Source organism: Phyllostomus discolor, chromosome X, assembly GCF_004126475.2.
Source record: "Phyllostomus discolor isolate MPI-MPIP mPhyDis1 chromosome X, mPhyDis1.pri.v3, whole genome shotgun sequence".
In the NCBI taxonomy this organism is placed as follows: domain Eukaryota; kingdom Metazoa; phylum Chordata; class Mammalia; order Chiroptera; family Phyllostomidae; genus Phyllostomus; species Phyllostomus discolor.
In genome coordinates, this window is record NC_050198.1 from 70,981,125 (window position 1) to 71,002,753 (window position 21,629).

The window sequence follows — 21,629 nt, forward strand, 5'->3', positions numbered from 1 at the left end:
GGCCCTATCCCCCACCCCCAACACAAGAAATAGAACAAGGAAGCAAACTAGAGAAAGAAAGGTGGCGCTGTGGAAAAATAAGTCAATGGACTTTAAAAACTACTTAGTGGGAGGGAGGGCCCTCCTGTAGTCTCACCAGTTGATCCGGTTTAGAGATCTTCTCCAGCAACACTTGGCAGCTTAGGGGCAGGAGACCGCCCCCCCCACCAGGCCATGCCACCACTGCTCTTCTCACACAGTGCCTTGTGCTCGTTATTTCTCTGGTCTCTTGCCACCACTGGGCCATGATTCCGGACAAGGACTTTGTGAGTCCTTACCCACCCCAGGGCCTGGCACTAGAGATTAGTGAATGTTTGCTAAATGAATACATACATGAGAAGAATTTAAGGGAAGTGGGGAGTATAGTTTACCAAGTCGGACTGGCAAAGCAACTAGAGCAAACAGAAAGGCCCTGATGTGAAAACAGCCTTGAGAGGGCCAGCAACAGGTCAAAGGCTGGGTAAGGAGGCAAGTGATGGCAACTCTCGAATGATGGGTTCCAGAGTGTTGTTTCTCCTAAGACCAACTCCTCCAACCTCTGCCAACAGGGTATGTATTTCACTAATGACCTCAATGCTTCCAGCTACAATGAACACTTCAGATGTCTTATCTTTCTTAACCAGCCATTCTTAAAAATTTTCCCTTCCCTTTAATACGCTCTCACCCAATTGAGGACCGTTCTCTTTCTATCATCTTCAATGGCTTTTCCTCTTTACCTGCCTCTTGGAATACTGATTTCCATGAGCTAAGGAAAACAAAAAGCAGTGACTTATTAAGTAAAGGCAGACTGACATAACATTAGGAGGAGCTGTCAGGATGAAATTAATCAACAGCTCAAGGATATTGTCCAAACATTTTGTTTTGTTTTGTTTTTTATTTATTTTTAGAGAGAGGGGAAGGGAGGGAGAAAAGGAAACATCAATGTGTGGTTACCTCTCAAGATTATTTTACTTTTAGACAGAGGGGAACGGAAGGAGAAAGAGAGGGAGAGAAACATCAATGTGGGGTTGCCTCTTGTGTACCCCCTATTGGGGACCTGGCCTGCAACCGGGGCATGTACCCTGATTGGGAATCGAACTAGCGACCCCTTAGTTCGCAGCCTGTGCTCCCTCCCCTGAGCTACACCAGTCAGGGCCAGTGACTTGATCTTCTTGGTGAGCAAAATAAAGGCAGACCTTAGTGAAAGCACAAATGAATATCATCCCACTCCTTTTCAAAATTCCCAAGAGGTTAATTCAGTATCAAAATTTAATTCTTCAAAACTAATAGCTATTTAGTCCTGGCTGGTGTGGCTCAGTGGACTGAGTGCCAACCTGGAAACCAAAAGGTTGTCGGTTCAATTCTTGGTCAGGGCATATGCCTGGGTTGCGGGCCTGGTCCCCAGTTGGGGGTGTACAAGAGGTAACTGATCGATGTATCTCTCACACATTGATATTTCTCGCCCTTCCTTCCTCCCTCCCTCCCTTCCCCTACCTCTAAAAATAAATAAATAAAATCTAAAAAAAACCCTAGTAGCCATTTAAAAAGGACTCATGGACATGGACAATGGTGTGACAATTGCAGGGTGGGGAGGGGTGAAGGTGGAAGTGTGTAAGGGGGATAAATGGTAATAAAAAATTACAAAAAACCCTAATAGCTATTTAATAAAGTTAATAAACACACTTAGCTTCATACTTGAGTGATGTTGATATTTATTGACACCAATGCAAAACAAACTAAGACTGAAAATTGCTACTTAAACAGGAACAAATATTGGTGCAGTTTCCTTCCCGGACAGGTCATGCACTCAGATCATGAGACCTAAGATAAAACAAAGACTGGATTGTCAAGAAGCAAGCAAGGGTTAAATTGTACTTATTAATGTAAAAACTGCTAAAGGGAAAGGGAGACATTTAAAAATATTCTCTATGCTAAGCTCACATACGCAAGCAGAAATCTAAAACTACTCCTGAATTTTTAGGACGCAGGATATAGACATGACATGACTATTTAAATTTTGCACCAGAGAACCTTTGTTATATCCTTCACTGTAGCTGTACTACAATTACATGCTTGTTGCTCCTACGCTACACAAAGTCAACAGGTAACACCAACAATGAACATAACTAGATCTCAACAAGATTTAAAAGTGACTCTGCTCCACTAAATTAAAAAAAATCAATCCAGGATTAACAAAACCTTTTGATTTTAGAGCCGGCTCTCTTTTCTTCTTCTCATGTCATACCTAATCAAGTCCCTACTTGACATTTCCCACCTGCAAATTGCAATGCATGTCCTTGCTCTCATTTTGTCTGACACTTTAATTTGTAGGAACTGCAAAAAAAATGAAATTGTACTTCCAGTCTGCACCTGCAATCAGGTTCCTGCTTTGACGCAAAACATACTCCTCTGCAGTGTACCCCACCAGCACAGCCACCCACTTTCTCTCTCTATTCCTTTGCCCTGAGGCACTTCTGAATTAACACATGCTCTTTGGCTGCCTACACAGTCAGGAGGACACCCATGGCCATTTGGACTCATCACTCCTCTCCTCCTTCTTTTCTATGGCTAATACCACTTTCCTGCTTTTTTTCTATTGTTGAGTCACCAGTCTTGGTGCTGTCATCAGCGGGACAAAGTCGATTTCGGCTTCGAGCTCCTGGTTGGTAAAGCTGCATTGCTGGGCGATCCTAAAGTAAAATGAGATGTTAATGTTACAACATTGATACTCAGTGTTTACAGGGGATTTTCAGAGTCATAAGTTATGTTATGATATACACCAAAAACATCTTATACAAGACCAAAACTGTGGAGACTTCTGGCAAGATGGAGGCATAGGTGGATGTACCATACTTCCACGCACAACCAAGATTAGAACAACAACAATTTAGAGGCAAAATAATACCCAGAACTGACAGAGAATTTATCTGAATGGAAGTCGGACAGCCAAGAAGTTGAAGTAGACCCATTCATCCAGACAGATAGGAGGGGCGGAGAGAAGCAGCCAGGCATGGGCCGCGGTGCATGGAAAACAGGGAGAACTGGGCGCATAAGGCAACCGGGAGGGAGTGGGTAAGGCATCTGGGGCGCACAAGATTGCAGCGGGTGGACCGAGTATGCAAGCGGTAGCTGGAAGAACCAGCGAGGTGGCGATTGTGAGCAGGGCAGAGCACGCAAGTAAGGATCCCAGAGAAGGGACTGAGGTCCCAGGAGAACGGAGCTACCGCCATTGTTCCCTCCCGCCCCTGCCCCCACATACAACATCACAATCTAGCGACTGGGGTGCCTAGCCCTGGTGAACACCTAAGGCTCCGCCCCTCACCATAACAGGAACGACCAGACCCCCCCCCAAAAGGGGGGGGGAGGGGGAGAGAGAGAGAGAGAGAGAGAGAGGGGCATGTCTCCAACAGAAGAACAGATCAGTCCCCCAGGACTCATCCCTTTGAGCGACCAAGAAATAGCCAATCAACCAGATGCACAGTTCAAAACACTGGTGATCACGAAGCTCACAGAATTGGTTGATTTTGGGTGCCAATTAGATGAAAAAATGCAGGTTACCATAAAAGAGATGAAGGAAGATCCACGGAGAACCAATAGTGAAGGGAAGGAAACTGGGACTCAAAACAATAGAGTGGACCAGAAGGAAGAAAAAAAAAAAACAACCAAACAGGAAAGAATGGAGAAATAAGAATTCAAAAAAAAAAATGAGGAGAAGCTTAGGAACCTCCAGGACATTTTTAAACATTCCAACATCAGAATTATAGGGGTACCAGAAGGGGAAGAGGAAAAGCAACAGATTGAACACATATTTGAACAAATAATAAAGGAGAACTTCCCCATTCTGGAAAAGGAAATAGACTTCCAGGAAGTCCAGGAAGCTCAGAGAGCCCCAAAGAAGTTGAACCCAAGAAGAAACACACCAAGGTACATCATCATTATATTAGCCAAGGTAAAAATGAAGGAGAGAATCCTAGAAGCAGAAAGAGATAAGGGGACAGTCACCTACAAGGAGTTCCCATCAGACTGTCAGCTGGCTTCTCAAAAGAGACCTTACAGGCAAGAAGGGGCTGGAAAGAAGTCTTCCAAGTCATGAAAGACAAGGACCTATATCCCAGATTACTCTATCCAGCAAAGCTTTCATTTAGAATGGAAGGGCAGATAAAGTGCTTCTCAGATAAGGTCAAGTTAAAGGAGTTCATCATCACCAAACCCTTATTTTATGAAATGGTAAAGGGACTTATCTAAGAAAAGAAGATAAAGAGAAAACATGTATAGCAAAAGGACAGCAAACTCACAATTATTAACAACCACACCTAAAGCAAAACCAAAAGAAACTAAGCAAACAACTAGAACAGAAACAGAACCACAGAAATGGAGATCACATGGAGGGTTAGCAACAGGGGAGTGGGAGGAGGAGAGAGGGGGAGAAGGTACAGAGAATAAGTAGCATAGATTATAGGTTGAAAATAGATAGAGGGAGGGTAAGAATAGTATGAGAAATGTAGAAGCTAAACAACTTATAAGTATGACACATGGACATGACTAAAGGGGGGGATATGGGTGGGAGAGGGGGTACAGGGTGGAGAGGAGTGAAGGGGGAAAATGGGACAACTGTAATAGCATAATCAATAAAATATATTAAAAAAAAAAGACCAAAACTGTCATGTACCATGACAGTAAGTGTTGATGGTTAATTCACTTCTAACAACCTGCTTCCTTTCCCCTATCTCCAAAGAATAGCAACTATTTATTAAGTATTATTTTATATGCCTAAGGTAAATTTTTGATAAACCTACTGCCTAATTTTCTTAACCATCTCACTCAAGAGGAACTGATTAAGCATTTTTTTTTTTTTACTCAGAAACCATAGCCATTACCTATCACTCCTGCCCATCAGGAAATTGACTTTTAAATGCACAACCAGGCCCTGGCTGGTGTGGCTCAGTAGACTGAGTGCCGGCCTGCAAACCAAAAGGTCTCTAGTTCGATTCCCAGTCAGGGCACATGCCTGGGTTGCAGGCTTGGTCTCCTATATGGGGTGCGCAAGAGGCAACCACACACTGATGTTTCTCTCTTTCTCTTCTTCCCTTCTCTCTAAAGATAAATAAGTAAAATCTTAAAAACAAGAACAAATGCACCACCATATAAGAAAATCTTAGAAGTAAAAACAATGGCAACAAAGAATGCAGCCACAAGTGGAAACCTCTCTGAACCTATGAGCTCAGACACCAAATAACTCACCACAACATGATTGTTTAATTCAGGTGTAACAACATAACACCCCTGCTTGAGATTCTATCTGACACTCAAGATCCCAGATTCCTAAATAAGCCTCAATAAAGTCATCATGTAGCTAGCTCTCAGTCCAAGTAATATGGTTGCTTTAATGACAGTATGATCCTGGAAAATTGAAATGTATACGCCTTTTTTAGAATTCACAAAGAATGACATGAGTCTTCCTTATCCTTTCTCCCTGATGTATGAAAGTTAGCCTTAAAGCATTATTCTCAACTGACTAAATTCCAGCAAAATTTTTACAAGATGAAAGGTCAAAACAGATGAGACTCCTACATAGTATTTAAAGAATGGATGATGGGGTCCCATTGTGCAAAGATAGAACGATTTAATCATCAACAAAGACAATAACTGGTAATAACAAGTTGGAATACACCAAGTATTTCTGAATCCATGAGTTCTTAAAGACTAAACAACTCAATAAGCCCTAGAATTTGCTGAGACATCAACTCATTACTCTGAATACTGCTAAGTAAAAGGAAAGAATCAAGTGTTTATCCTGCCTTTCCCATGTAAACTGAATTTCAGACTAACACAACAGCTGGTAAGGGAAATTCTTTATAGAGGAACATCAGATAATAAATACAATAGGAAAGGCAGAATTCTACATCACCATTTTCCACTACCACCATTCTCTTGTCCCCATGAAATAATTAATCTAAGCAAAATCATTAAGAGAAATGCTGATAAATATTTTTTTTAAATATTTTATTTACTTATTTTTAGAGAGAGAAGGGAGGGAGATAGATAGATAGAGAGAGAGAGAGAGAGAGAGAGAGAGAGAGAGAGAGAAACATCAATGTGCGGTTGCTGGGGGTTATGGCCTGCAACCCAGGCATGTACCCTGGCTGGGAATCGAACCTGGGACACTTTGGTTCCCAGCCGGTGCTCAATCCACTGAGCTACGCCAGCCAGGGGAGAAATGCTGATAAATATTTTTAAAAAATCTTACTTTTAGAGAGGGGAAGGGAGGGAGAAAGAGACAGAGAGAAACATCAGTGTGTGGTTGCCTTTCACATGCCCCCTATTGGACACTTCGCCTGCAACCTAGGCATGTGCCCTGGCTGGGAATTGAAGCTGCCATCCTTTGGTTCACAGGCTGGCTATCAGTCCACTGAGACACACTAACCAGAGCTGATAAAAAACTGTATAACAGATGGATCAGGCCTATAATACTTTAAACTATTGATCAGACTTAGAGCCAAGATGGAGGCATAGGTAGATACTTTGTGAGTCCTTGCACAACCAAAAGAAGGACAACAACAAATTTAAAAACAAAAAACTATCAGAATTGCCAGAAAATTGAACTGTATGAAAGTCTGACAACCAAGGAGTTAAAAAAGAAACATTCATCGAGACCAGTAGGAGGGGTGAAGACAGGCAACCAGGGTAGAGAGTAGCAAGGCGGTGGCTGGAGGACTGGGGCGGGCCGTGGCTGGCAGAGTGGGAGGTCCCACACTTGCATGCTGATAAACCAGGAGGAACAACTGGGGAGTGAGACCACGCAAACCAGGGTTCCAGCACATGGAAATGAAGCCTCAAAACCTCTGGCTGAAAAAACCTATGGGTGTTGCAGTGGTGGAAAAAACTCTTCAGCCTCACAGGAGTTTGTTCAAGAGACCCACAGGGCCCTAGAATGTACACAAAACTACCCACCCAGGAATCAGCACTAGAGGGGCTCAGTTTGCTTGTGGGTAGTGGAGGAAGTGACTGAAAGCCAGCAGAGAGCTGAGCAAACAGCACTGTTCCCTCTCAGAACCCTCCCCACAGAGAGTGCCACAATGCAGCAAGGTGGGTTCCCCTGCCCTGGTGAATACCTAAGGCTCCACCCCTTACTACATAACAGGTGCACCAAGACAAAGAAATATGGCCCAAATGAAAGAACAAAGCTCTACAAAAATATGACTAAGTGATGAAGAGATAGCCAACCTATCAGATGCAGAGTTCAAAACACCGGTAATCAGGATGGTCACAGAAATTATTGAGCATGGTCACAAAATAGAGGAAAAAGTGAAGGTTTTGAAAAGTGAAATAAAGGAAAATGCACAGGGAACCAACAGTGAAGGGAAGGAAACTGGGACTCAACAGTTTGGACCAGAAGGAAGAAATAAACATTCAACTGGAACAGAATGAAGAAACAATACAAAAAAGGAGAGGTTTAGGAACCTCCAGGACAATTTAAAAGTTCCAATATCTGAATCATAGGGGTGCCAGAAGGAGAATAGGAAGAGCAAGAAATTAAAAACTTATTTGAAAAAATAATGGAGGAGAACTTCCCTAATCTGGCAAAGGAAATAGGCTTCTAAGAAGTCCAGGGAGCTCAGAGAGTCGCCAAGAAATTGGACCCAAGGAAGTACACAGCAAGGCACATAATTTAGTTACCCAAGATTAAATATAAGGAGAGAATCTTAAAAGCAGCAAGAGAAAAGGAGATGGTTACCTACAAATTAAGTTCCCATAAGACCAGTAGCTGATTTCTCAAAAGAAACCTTGCAGGTAAGAAGGGGCTGGAAAGAAGTATTCAAAGTCATGAAAGGCAAGGACCTCCATCCAAGATGACTCTATCCAGCAAAGCTATCATTTAGAATGAAAGGACAGATACAGTGCTTCCCAGATAAGGTCAAGTTAAAGGAGGCCATAATCACCAAGTATTTATATGAAATGTTAAAGGGACTTATGTAAGAAAAAGAAGATGATCAAAACTATGAACAGTAAAATGACAACAAACTCACAGCTGTCAGTAACTGAACCTAAAAAACCCCCAAAACAACAAACTAAGCAAACTAGATCAGGAACAGAATCACAGAAATGGAGATCACATGGAGGGTCATCAGCGGGGAGATGGAGTGGGGAGAACTGGGGAAAATCTGCAGGGGATAAGAAGCATAAATGGTAGGTAGAAAATAGACAGGGGGAGGTTAAGAACAGTATAGGAAATGGAGAAACTAAAGAACTTATATGTATGTCCCATGGACATGATCTAAGGGGGGAGTGCAGGTGGGAGGGAGGTAATGGCAAAGGGGATTAAGGGGAGGAAAATGGGACAACTGTAATAGCATAATCAATAAAATATATTTAAAAAAAAGAAATATAAATTGGTCATGGGGTCTTAAAGTGCAGCATAGTGAATATAGACAATAATAACCTAATTATGTATGGTACCAGATGGCTGGGAGATCTATCAGGATGATCACTTAGTAAATCATGTAATGTCTAATCGCTAGGTTGTACACCTGAAACTAATATACTATGTATGTCAACAACAAAACAAACAAAAAACTATGGATCATTTTTTTTCAACTTTTTATCTTGAAAATTTTTTTAATCTATAGAAATGTTGTAAAATGTAAACAATGAATACCTAATACCTTTCTTCTAGATTCACAATTTTAACACTTTGGCATGTGTGCTTTTCCAGTCTCTAGTATTTGGACACACACACACATATATATCCACACTACTATTTTGCAGAACCACTTGAGAGTAAGTTACAGACATCATAACCCTTCTATTCCTAAATATTTAAGCCGCATATCTTAATAAGAAGGACATCCTGTTATGCAACCACAACACAACTGCCATTGCTCGATCACAGCATCACATTAAAAGGACACCCAAGGCATTAATATGCTTCCTGATATGATGGATGAGAAGTACACGACACTATCTATGAAGTGTTTTTGCCAAAAATGGAGCCTGATATACTCAGGCCTCTAGGCTGGGGGCTGCTTGTTTTTGTGAGTAAAATCTGATTGGCACACAGCCACACCCATTGTTTTACATATGTCTATGCCTACAGAGGTTAGTGGCTGTGACAGAGACCGTATGGCCCACAAAGCCTAAAATATTTCCTTACCATCTGGCTTTTTATAGAAAAAATTTGCTGGCCCCTGCCCTAGATATAACCATCAGCTTTTAAGGAAACAAAGAAGGTAAAGGAACATGATAGATGATAGCACAGGAATGTAATTAGCCAATCTAGAGTGTTAGAAGCTGCATAGAACAAATTGGTTTCTGCAGCAAATAGTTGGAGGAAAACAAAAGGGGGGGATGTTTAGATGAGAAGAGATTTAAGGAGAGATATCAAGCAAATATAAATTTGTGGACCTTGTTTGGAGCCTATGGAAAAGATATAAATGAGACAGGTGGGAAAATCTGAACAATGAGTTGGCAGGATATTAAGGAATTATTGTTAGTTTTTTTTTATGTGAAAGTGCAGTCTTGATCTGTAATATTGATATGTTTAGAGAAGAAATTATATGTCCAGGATTTGTTCAAAAATAATCCAGTAGGGGGTAGGGATGGGGTGGAGGAGAAGAAGATTGGCCACCAGCTGATAGTTTTTGAAGCTGAGTGATGGGGACATTGTATTGTTCTGTTTTACTTTTGTGTATGTTTGAAATTTCTACAATCTAATAAAAGGACCCAAGCAATACAAAAGTTGCAGAGAGTTAAAGTTCCTGTGATAAAATTTTCTATAATAGAATTTCCTTTAAGAACTGTATAATAAAAAATGAACTAGCCCCTTCCTTTACACTTGCATGAAAAGAAAAAAAATCCTCATGATAATAAACAACTTTAACAAAAAGCAGCACCTTGTTTCTAATGCGGTCCCTTTTAACCACTTCTTCTTTCTTTTCAGTTTTTTCTGAGCTGCCTACTGATTCTGTACTTTCATTCTTCTTTCCTTTATCCCGCAGTGCTTCTTTCTCTTTTTTCATTTCTTCTTCCTTTCTTTTAAATGCCTTCTCCTTCTCATAGCGCTCCCTCTGCCTCCGGCGCTCTTCTTCTTGCCGCTTCAGTCTCTCTCGTTCCCGAAGTATGCGCTCTTGATCTCGTTCATAATCCCGTTCCCTCTCCCGGTAGTCTCTGACACTTTCATCTTCAGGTCTGCATGAAAAACAAATCTGAGAATCTACCCTCAAAGATCTTCTAACCGTAAATGCAGAAACACTCTGATTCTGACTTGGCCACTGCAATGAGGCTGCACTTTTTGAGCAGAGTTAAAATCTTTTGAAAAACAGTAACAAAAATCAAAAGTCATCCACCCAGATTAAGATATTAGAATATTTGAAACCTTTCCTCCTCATGCCACTACCCCTGGTAAAATGGCTTATCCTTATTCTGGTACAAATCCAGGATGCAGCAGTAAAACGAGCATCTAGAAACGTGCTGAAAACAAATGTACCACGGAGCCTTGCCTACTGACCTCTTAGGCTTCTCATCTTTAAATTCACTATCAGAACGTTTGGGCAATGTGCAACTTTGCCCACTGCCTCTTTCATCATTCAGATTCTCTTTGTCCAATTTCTTGGCTTTTTCTCTTTTGTCCAATTCTTTTTCATCTTTTTCTGGCTTCTTGAGCAGCTTTAAAGAAAACAAATTTGTTTTTATTTTGAAGGGGGGGACACTGTCTTCTGAGTCTATCAAAAAAACAATATATTAATATCTTTATTTTTGACTTTAGAAGGCCCTGTTTTCTGCAGGTACTCAGACTCTCAGGTGAACAGTTAGTGCACAAGAGCAGTAATTTACTAAAAGGCTGTTATTAATGTGAAGTGTCATCCACTCAAATGAATGGTTTAATCACTTTGTGGCAATAGAATCAAGACTCCTTTGGTTTTACCTGGGTCAACTTTTTTTTAGATTTATTTATTTTTAGAGAGAGGGGAAGGGAGGGAGAAACAGAGGGAGAGAAATAGCAATGTGTAGTTGCCTCTTAGGTGGCCCCCAATGGGGACCCAGCCCCCAACCCAGGCATGTGTCCTGACTGGGAATCAAACCAGCGACCCTTTGGTTTGCAGATGGTGCTCAATCCACTGAGCTACACCAGCCAGGGCTAGGTCAACTTTTAAGTGAACTGATTCACACTTCCAAGTATGCCTTTTATAGCACACTAGCATGCCAGTACAACTTGATGGGGAAATAAGCCACAAATTTAAAATGCTAGGTAGATCATTACTACTGGAGAGTTTTTATGAGGTACTTGGAAAGACAAATAACGTGGTCACCAAAGGAGTGATCTATTGTGAGAATAATTTTGCCTTGAGCCTGAGAGTAACATACTTGTATGATGGTACAATCATATTCTCATTAAAGATGAATAGTAAGAATTATTTGGCATGGGATTTAAAAGTCCAAATACCTCATACAACAGAACAGTGAAGTTCCACCTCTACTGGAATTTTGTAGTCATACACATGATGGAAAGCAATTCTAAAATGAAAGTGGTTTATAAAGGCCAGATTTCTAACAAAAGTTTCTTTTTTATACCACTGCTACAAATCTCTCTAGAATACTCCCCTCATGTTGGATATTCAGAGAGATTGATTCCTAGGCAAAATAGAAGAATTTCAAATCTCAGAGTGAAGGCATCATACAAAGGTTCATCTCAGGGTGAAGGCATCATAGAGCAAAAGGCCAAGCAAAATGCCAGGCACCAAAAGATTTAAGCATGAACTATTTCAGCACACAGACAGCCACTGCAAATGGTGAGTTCAAACTGGACACTAAGAAGGCACCAGTGTAAAGTGAGGATACCATATACAGGTTTCATTGGAAGTGTTCTTATTTCTCTAATGAACATCTTTGTCAGAAGCCAAGATGTTCATTACTCTAATAAGAACATTAATGGGTGTCTCTAGCATTGATGGCTCTATCTTCTGCCTTGCTGGTAATTAGGAATAGCAAGTCAGGTCACTGTGGTGTGGCAGACAGATAGATTGCTCGAAAGGATTAAGATGGGAATTTTCCCACACCATGGCCAAGCCCCTCAATCAACAATAATGAGCCTCGGAGAGTCTTGGGCAAACATATAAACTGCCACATTTTTGGTTCACAGGCCGGTGCTCAACCTGCTGAGCCACACCAGCCAGGGCTTAAATTGCCGAATTTTTGAGGAGGTAAACGGAGAGGCTGCCACCATCTCTGTGAGATTTTCTCTGACTTTCTCTGAAGTCCTAGTACTTCCCCAAGAAGTTCATTGGAACAAGGCCCAAGCCATGCCCTCAGAAGAGGAGCAGCAAGGCTGGGCTTTCTCCACAGGTTTTCCTCTTCCTGTGTTCAATGCATTAATCAGAATCTGCTGCTCACCGATTCCCAGGTAGATACAAGAAGGTGGCGTGGGAATCATGTGAGAGGGGAAAGCACATAATGCAAGATATTATCTCTAGTATTTGTACAAGGCAGTCATGAAAGGCAGGTATAAAAGAGAAAGCTATTTAGGCATGGTTATCCTCTCGCCGTATATTGCTGAAGCTTCTGAGTATACAGCACAGCGTCAGGAAGTTATCTGGACTTCCTTTTAAAGTAGGAATTTAAAATAGCTTGCTTTTAAGACTCAAGTCACTCTGAAGGGGTTTTCTACAGGCAACACTACCACCACCACCAAAAGGACTTATTAACTAAGACCTGTGTGTGACATGATACTAGGTGTTCAGTATCATGTACTTGGTCCTTACATTTTTCTGATTCACAGCTTGTAACAGAAACCTGTGTACCTGAGGACAGTGGAAAACAAACAGATGAGGCAACTTCATGTATCAGATATGAAAGAAAAGCTGAATAAAAAACACAATTCATGCCAGCCAGCCCTAAGCCCTTATTTACGAAGAACTGAGAGAATAATCATCCAAAACTTGAACATTTTCAATGATAAAAATAACATAGATTTGCACTGAAGAAATATGTAAACTACTTAGTCCTTTTAAATTATCTTAAAAATTTAAAATCATACTATTATAGAAAGATTTCTAGTGGCTTACCCCCCCCTCCAAAAAGGACAAAAACAAAACTGAAAAACTATATTTACACCACACAAGATGCATGCATTTTTATAAAGAAGCAGATACATGCAATTTTCAGCAACATGGGGTCAGTTTAAGTTATTTTCATACCTTAATCTTTGGTTCTTCCTTTAATTTGTCCCTTTCTGGAACTCTTTCTATCTTCTTTAGCTTTTCTATATCTTTCCTTTTTCGTTTCTCTTCTTCTTTCCATTTCCTCCTCTCTTCTTCTCTTTGTCTTTTTCTTTCTATTTCTCGTCTCCGTCTTTCTTCTCTTTTTTCTTCTCTCATTCTCTAGAAAGAAACATCAACATACACCTTCGAACAAGATAATCATCACCAAAAACGTAAATCAATCCCAAAGGCATGGTGGGCACCCACTAACCTGGATCATCTTTTCTTCCTACTTTCTACCTCCTTAACCCCCTCCCCACCCCGTTCAGAACATGAGAATAAAGACCAGGGCCTGCTACTGTCAGTCTCCCACTGCTGCCTTACTGAATTTCCAGAGGCTTTCAGAATGTCAAGAGAGTATCCCTGGAACAAGCTAAGGACTCTCTGGTTTGCAGAGTGATTCCTTGGTCCAAACACCACAGAGAAGGACAAGGCCAATGAGCCAAATCTTTAAAAGAATAATGGTAAGAAAAAGCAGCTATTTCTCCTATGGGATCCCAATGCTCTTAAAATGTTTAACAGAATGTGAACCATTGAAATAAAAGTATTGAGAGAACTATAAAAACAAAGGTTTACCTGCTTGTTTTTCAGGAAGCTCAATAGTGGGGTTGTCTTTTTAGCTACATAAATGTAAACAGATTATTAATAATACTTATCAACCCCTAGGAAGGATTCCATTTTCTGACATTCCCTGCCAACCACCCAAGGTGGGAAAAACTATACCCTTTAAACAGAGAGTTCACAACTATATTACTGGAAAGAAATTTTTACAGCATTTCAATTCTGCAAATTTAAAATACCTTTTTAAAATTGAGGAAATAAAAAAGAAAATACACTTAAAGCGTAATTCCTAGCGTTGGTGAGAATTAAATGCAAAGGACATTCTTTTATTTTACAGATGAGAGTACAAATTTGTCCTACTGGGAAGAAATTGGGGGAAGGGGCTAAAAATATCCTTTTGACCCCATAATTTCACTTCTGGGAATTTATTTTAAGGGAATGATCAGAGATAGGCTTATACTGTGTCCATAAATAAAACCCAACTTTTAGGAGAGTATTTAATTCATTTTTCAATATTCCAAACAATGTTATTTAGCCTTGTAGCTAGCTTTGGAAGACATACTTCCTTTGGATAAATTCCTAGGAGTGGACATCCTGCGTCAGAGTCTAGAGCTGATCCAGTAATGAGAGCTTACTATTAGAACCAACATCCAAGCTAGAATTTCTTGAGGTTTTCAGTTTTGCAGCAACTAAATACGTTTTTTGGTATTTTAGGTCAAATTTCTTTTTAGGGATATTAGCTTATTACTAAAACACACCAATTGATCTTCAAATGCTTACCAACATCTAAAGATGCCATGAGTCTTCAAATGTTTTATACATGTGTCACATTTGTGTGGCACTAAATAGGTCACAGAGAATTTTCCCCATCTAACCAACGCATTCTCATAATCCTGAAACACAGGTTATTATCATCTGCATATTACAGTAGAAGAAACAGAGTCTCAGAGAAGTTAGTCCTTTTCCCCACGATCACACAGCTATCAAGTGACAGAAGTGGGAGTCAGACAGGTCTTCCGATGAAACAGCTGTTGCCCTTAATTCCTTTTGTCCACTTACCTATTAGTTCTCTATTTTTAGCTTCTATTTCCTCTAGCAGTGTCTCCGGAGTAGATGTCATTTTCTCATTATCTGCAGCATAACTTTCCAAAAATTTTCTATATTCTGGATCTAAATAATTGTTTAAGTAAACAGAAAATATAGCAGACTTTAAACAAGTAGGAAATTATTGTCTAGGATATTTATCAAAGAAGATAACTTCCTACTTCATGGAAGACTGAAAATAAACCTGTATCAAGCCCTGGCTGTGTAGCTCAAGTGGTTAGAGCACTGCCCCCCATACCAAGGTTGTGGGTTCAATCCCAGTCAGGGAAAAATCAACTAATGAATGCATAAATAAGTGGAACAAATTGATCTCTCTCTCTTCCCCTTCCCCTCTCTCAAATCAATAAATTAAAGAATTTGGAAAATAAACCTATACCCACAAGATAGAATATTTAGAGCCTTCTTTATTGGTTACTCTCAGAATTCCTGTTAGAGATACCCACAAAGGGAGTCTGGAGTAACATGGGGTCAGGGAAAATGAGATACCACACATCATAACAGAACCTCCAGGGATAACACATAGTTTGCTTTTTAAAGTCACTGCTTCATGGCTGGTGTGGCTCAGTGGATCCAGCACCTGCCCATGAAGCAAAGCATCACCGGTTTGATTACCAGTCAGGGCACATGCCTGGCTTGAGGGCCAGATCCTCATGTAGGGGGCGCATGAGAGGCAACCACACATTGATATGCCTCTCCCCCCCTTTCCTTCTCTAAAAATAAATAAAATCTTTAAAAAAAGTCACTGCTCCTACTAGAGTCACACTTGTAGGAAAACTGCTACGTGTGCATAATTACGTATAGTTATAGTATATATTTATTATGTATGCAGAATGTAAGCAATACTTGTATGGGTACACCTCACTTTAAATAAACTCAATATATGAAAATCAGATGTTCCAAAAAGATAAGTAAGGGGGATATCCTAGATGTGGCACTGGAGGTGACTGTAATTCCTGGAGTCCTTTCCTAGATGTCTCTGACATCAGACAGGGTAACACATCTGAGTCACTGTACTTCTCGTATTTGGAGTTTCTATGCAGTGTGGAACATGCCACTTGATCCAGCCTTCTAGGCATGAATCTATGAGATACTCAATAAGGAGCTGTGTATTGAGTCTTTTCTGTGTTCTTTATAAAATAATGGAAATCAAACAACATGATTCTAAAATATCAATCTGATAGAAACTATTGCAGGTAAGCCCTTATCTTACATATGTCACAGAGATTTCAAAATATGGATCCAGTTTAGCTTAAGTGGCAATTATTCCAGTTTTTTAGTTCCTGTCTTTCGGCTTAATGTAATGACTAAGCATTTAGTTAACTGTATATTCAAAGTTTAGAAAACAGAACTGGCTACTTCAGTTACTTTATATTAAGTTACTTCACTATATAATATTTCCCAGTATAGCTCTGAATTATAAATCTTCTTTATAAAAATGGAAACCAAAAGCCAAATAATCATAACAATGGTAAGAGGCCTCAAGTAGCTGTTGTGCTTTGAAAGACTGGATTTTTCCATGGTCTTAGAATCAACAAACCTAAAGTAATTTACTACTCAATAGTCAACAATGTATTGCTTAATGGTGGAGGAATGAAATGCCACTAGCCAAAGGGAGTGAAAACTCTATAGGAAACCCACCTCCATTCTAACAGTTACACAAATCTTTCATCAATGAATTATATTTTGTATTAGCTGTATCACATATTTAAAAGACTGGAGTCCAATTAATTCCCACAAAGGATGTTTTTAAAAACCCCGTGGCAGCCCTGAGTGGTGTGGCTCAATGGGTTGGGTGTCACCCTTGGACAGAAATGTCGAGGGTTCGATTCCTGGTCAGGGCACATGCCTGAGTTGCAGAACCAGGTCCCTGGTTGGGGCATGCAGGAGGCGGCTGATTGATGTTTCTCTTGCATATCATGTTTTCCTCCTTCTCTTTCTCCCTCCCTTCCCCTCTCTCTAAAATAAAGAAATAAAACCTTTTTAAAAAGCCCATGGCAATAGCATTACACAACTAGAGCTATACTATACCATCATCGATAGTCCCAACTTTGGTATCCCTTTTCTTAGTCTTCTTTTTTGCAGCTTTTTGAAAAGGTGCAAATTCTACTATTGCAGGGTATTCCTGACCTGTTTAGAAAAAAATATCACACTTGTTATAACAAAGAAAATGTCAAATAGATACAAGAGAGTCAACCCACTGCTCCCTAGGCTTCCTCCAATGGCAGTCATCTGAGAAGTGTCTCCAAACAGGTGTCAATCACACTGGCCTAACTAAAATCAATGTGCTGTCAAAGGAGTCCCTGCTGAAAACATATGGCAGGGAAATAAAACATTCACTTGTATTCCACTTCTAGAGTGTGATATTTTGATATGCAGGGGGATGTATAAACTAATTTTCATTTAAAAATACATTAGAAATCTCTAAAATAAGCAAATCTACAGAGAAAAATGAAGTTAGTGGTGGTTTAGAGCTGGGGGTAGTGGTGGGGAGAACAGGGAGTGACACTAATGGGTATGGGTTTCTCTCTCTCTTTTTTAAAGATTTTATTTATTTATTTTTAGAGAGGCAAGGGGGGAAAGGGAGAGAGAGAGAGAGAGGAGAGAGAGAGAGAGAGAGAGAGGGAGGGAGGGAGGGAGAGAGAGAGAGAGGGAGGGAGGGAGGGAGAGAGAGAGAGAGAGAGGGGAGGGAGAGAGAGAGAGAGAAAACATCAATGTGTGGTTGCTGGGGGTTCTGGCCCACAACCCAGGAATGTACCCTGGCTGAGTATCGAACCTGGGACACTTTGGTTCCCAGCCCGCGCTCAATCCACTGAGCTATGCCAGCCAGGGCTTGGGTTTCTCTTTACAATGCTGAATGTGTTGTACAATCAGATTGTGGTGAGGGGCACAACTCTGTGAATGCACCAAAAAACATGTTTCAAGGGTGAATTTCTTGGTATGTGAATTACATATAAAGATCACTGACATGTCAACATAAGCTAGAATAAAATAACTAGAATTAACAACAAGGTCTTATAAAGCAGTCATGGAAGAAACGTGATTTTGGAAATCCTGGTGAATGCAGAGCCAGATTAGCTTCAGAACTGATATGTTTGAAAAGGGAATAAACTGAAGCAGAAGATAACAGGAAGATAAGCTGAAAAAAACAGAAGTGAGGCCAGACTATGGAGGACCTTGACTACAAGGCTAGGAAGTTTGGGCTTTCCCACAACTATTATCTTAAAACATTATTTTTAAAAAGATTAATTTCATGGCAAGATAACAGACATAATTATATAGAGATGGAAAAAATGGAAAACCCTATCAGTCTAGAGACATAGTTGTCTTAGTATTAGGTGACAAGGGCATAAAGTATGACTAAATGAATAAGATGTTAAAAAATAAATTTAGAAGATTCATCACTGTTTATATATGTAAGGTCTAAAAGAGAGAGAGGAAAAGGTCAAATACAACTCAGATTTCCAGGCAAAGTCACTAGAAAATCACTGCTATCCATTGGAATACAGTTGGAGTGAAGAAGTAGGTAGTTTGTGGGGATCAATAAAAACAGTGGCACCCTGGCTGGTGTACCCAGTAGATTGAGCACCAGCCTGCGAACCAAAGGGTCACCAGTTCAATTCCCAGTTGGGGCACATGCCTGGGTTGCGGGCCAGGTCCCTGGATGGGGGTGCTCGAGAGGCAACTATACATTGATGTTTCTCTCCCTCTCTTTCTCTTTCCCTTCCCTTCTCTCTAAAAATAAGTGAATAAGTAAATCTTAAAAAAAAAAGAAAAAAAAAACAGTGGCAATCCTTCTACTTTTGTGGGCATATTCCCTGGCAATTTCACTAACTTTGAAATAATACTGAAAAAGAAAAAAAAAAAAAACCCTCAACAAACGACATCATTTGATATGATTGCAAAGCCAATGAAAAATGGTAAACAGCAGCTCTGACATTCTCTGGGTAAATGTTGCAAGCAGGAGAAAACAGAAAGAGAGTTAAAGCAGAAGTTTGTTTTCCTGCCCTGATGGGTGGCTTAGTTGGTTGGGCATTGTTCAGCAAAGTGAAAGGTTGCCAGTTTGATTCCTGGTCAGGGCATGTGCCTGGATTGTGGGTTTGGTCCCTGGTTGGGGTGCATATGAGAGATTGATGTTTCCCTCTCTCTAAAAATAAATAAATAAAATCTTTTAAAAAATTTTTCTTCCTTATAAATTCCTGGATTCAAAGTGGACAGAAACCTATATCATGAAGTTTGATGTTTTAATTGCATACAACTTAGAATGTTAAACAGTATTCCAACAAATTAACTCTTTGTTTGAAGGATTTGAACTAAATAAATGTTGGTCCTTGAAACAAGATGAGAGGTAAACATTTAAAACTTGTCATACAAGTTTAAAGAATCATTTATGCATATTACTGCTGAAACTAGTAAATAGTCAAAACAACGGATTTTCTAATCCAGGCCAAAAAATTTATCACAGGAGGAGATAATAGGAAGTTTCATTCAGTTGATTGAACTACAGAAATAACAGGTTAATAAAAATACCCAATGGCTGAGAAAAGTCACAAACTTTGTATAAGATTGTAACAGGCCACCCGACCAGGTAGCTAGCTCATTTGGTTGGAGCATCATCCCAGTAAGTCAAGGTTGCGGGTTCAAGCCCTAGTCAGGGCACATACAAGAAGCTCCCAATGAATGCATAAATAAGTGGAAAAATAAATTGATGTCTCTCTTTCTCTCTCAAGTCAACAAATAACTAAAACAAAGATTGTAATAGGCTTATCAAATGTGTAAAACTTTAAATGTTGCACATTTTATCACCCAGGATTTTAGAAAAGCTATCAAGGCATTGAGAAGACACTGTGATACACACATTATCTTAAACAAATGACAAAGAAACCTCCTGTTACTAGGACTCACCTTTATTGTCAAGGAATACATAACCATCAAAGCGATCCCTGAACAAAATAATGTCCTCTTGGTTTTTAAAGTTGATGTATGCTCTTGCATACATATGAGGATACAAACTGCAGAGAGGAAAGCAATTATGTAAATGTGCTTGCAGGCAGGTATCTGGCTGAATTATAAGAATGCATATATTAAAGAGACAGGCTCAAAAGTCAAATGAGAAACATTGCTAGGATGGAATGGAAGAAACATTTTTCATTTACCCCCTCCCTCTTTTAATTATTTTACCTAGTATCATTAGAAAAAAACTCAAAATAATCATGCTCAGGCATAGGCTGAAGATGTTCCTGAAGCTGCTCCTTGGTCAAAGTGGGAGGTAATCTCCGAATTACCACCTTCAGAAATGAATAAATAAAATAAAATTAGTACAAATCAATTTTCTGTCATATCTGAAGGAAAAACCATCCCTGAAGAAAGCTGGTCTTTACAAGAGGAGATTGTTTATAAAATCCCTTATATTACTTTTAAAAAATTAGAGGAGAAAATAGTCCTCTAATGCTTAAAATTAATCAAACAATAGTAATGTTTTTTTTTTTTTAAAGCTCTTAGAAATGAGAACTGTCTGGAGCAAGGAAAATCTCAGGTTCTGTTAACCCAAAGCCCCATAGCTTAATAGTTTTTTATATCATTTTCTGTCACCCATTTTTCAATAGGTGTAGTGGTAAGAAACTAATAGGCCAACTCTGGTCTTTTGTGGGTGCCACAAACTCTTGATTTACTAATATTTCCCTACAATATCAAACACATTTTAAAACACAACCCTTTCTCATTCAGCATGAAAAATTCAAAACTCTAAGGAATACCGGAAATTCCCTAATTGTCCCCCAAGTAGAATGAACCCGATGTGGTATCTAGGCCATTAATCTCAACACTCCTTCAACTCGCCTCCATTAATAGGTCCATCACAAACTACTCCCACCTTTGATAGCCCTTTCACAATTTAATAATTCTTCCCAATTAATATTTTAAAAGGGGAGCCTGGGACAGGAAGAGGGCAGCCCGATTCCCAGCCATCCTCCATGGGTGGCGGCCGCCTCCCGCCCTCTCACGAGCCAAGGGGTGGCCAGGCACCTTGCTCAGGGCCTCTTTCTTCTCCTTGTTCCGATCCTGCTTATCTTCCCCTTTGGCGCTGTCCCCTGAAGCCCCTCCGCCGCTGCCTGTGGCCCCCGGGGGAGTCAAAAGGGTTACTCGCTTCTCCTTAGGCCTGTGCTCCTTCTCTTCCTTCATGGCCACGGCTCTCCGCACAGTCGAAGCTCCGCCCAAACGGCCCCACAGCGCACCTTAGATTGCCGGCCCACTCCGTTACAGTTCCGCCTCCAACAAACACCCCTTAGTGATAGGGACAGCCCCGCGTTCCGTTGGGCTCCGTCTGGATCTCGCGAGACTTCAAGGCTCCTAGCTTGCTTCCGTGAAGAGGAGTTAACACCTAGTCTTAGGTTCCGGCCTACCGAATCCCCGCGCCACCCAATCCCCTCTGGATCCAGACTCTCTGGGGGCCGCGCTCTACATGGTATTGGCACAGGAGTCCCCAGTCCTGTGGGCTGCCGACCCTTATCGGCCGTTGGCCGGTTGAGAACCCGGCCGCGAGCAAAGCTCGCCTGAGCTCCGCCTCCTGTCTCCGCCCCCTGTCTCCGCCCCGTCCACCTCCAGAGCAGGAGATGAGCTGGGAAGCTCAAAGCTTGCCTGACCTCCCTGCCCCCCACACCCCCCCCAGCGCCCCCGTCTCAAGAAACCAGTACCTGG

At 40.6% G+C, this 21,629-nt stretch overlaps 1 protein-coding gene and 1 long non-coding RNA gene across 4 annotated transcripts; both read right to left on the reverse strand.

The window, feature by feature from the left end:
* Positions 1–1,706: 1,706 nt before the first annotated feature.
* UPF3B (UPF3B regulator of nonsense mediated mRNA decay) lies at positions 1,707–21,415 on the reverse strand. Of its 3 annotated transcripts, XM_036016279.1 has the most exons (12): positions 20,958–21,415; positions 20,115–20,221; positions 19,839–19,945; positions 16,965–17,063; positions 14,892–15,002; positions 13,848–13,891; positions 13,209–13,391; positions 12,774–12,812; positions 10,523–10,680; positions 9,909–10,203; positions 2,601–2,708; positions 1,707–1,839 (listed from the first exon to the last, which is right to left on the reverse strand). In XM_036016279.1, the coding sequence occupies exons 1-12, from the start codon at positions 21,111–21,113 to the stop codon at positions 1,831–1,833; spliced, it is 1,416 nt and encodes a 471-aa protein (XP_035872172.1). In that variant the 5' UTR covers positions 21,114–21,415; the 3' UTR covers positions 1,707–1,830. The 3 variants fall into 3 exon arrangements, with proteins under 3 accessions (XP_035872172.1, XP_028378652.1, XP_028378653.1); XM_028522851.2 differs by having other exon boundaries at positions 1,707–2,708; positions 20,958–21,414; XM_028522852.2 differs by lacking the exon at positions 12,774–12,812 and having other exon boundaries at positions 1,707–2,708; positions 20,958–21,414.
* Positions 2,715–4,997, reverse strand: LOC118498370. The gene is made up of 2 exons (XR_004900868.1): positions 4,678–4,997; positions 2,715–2,833 (listed from the first exon to the last, which is right to left on the reverse strand). It is a non-coding gene; the product is annotated as an uncharacterized LOC118498370 (long non-coding RNA).
* Positions 21,416–21,629: the final 214 nt, after the last annotated feature.

What these genes read in the sequence shown, in the direction of transcription:
- UPF3B (XM_028522851.2), bottom strand. Translation starts at nt 21,113, where the DNA reads ATGAAGGAAGAGAAGGAGCACAGGCCTAAGGAGAAGCGAGTAACCCTT. An exon ending in AGAAAGAGGCCCTGAGCAAG is followed by an intron (nt 20,222 to 20,957) that starts GTGCCTGGCCAC and finishes TCATTTCTGAAG; the next exon opens with GTGGTAATTCGGAGATTACC. An exon ending in TAAAAATAGAGAACTAATAG is followed by an intron (nt 13,892 to 14,891) that starts GTAAGTGGACAA and finishes ACATTTATGTAG; the next exon opens with CTAAAAAGACAACCCCACTA.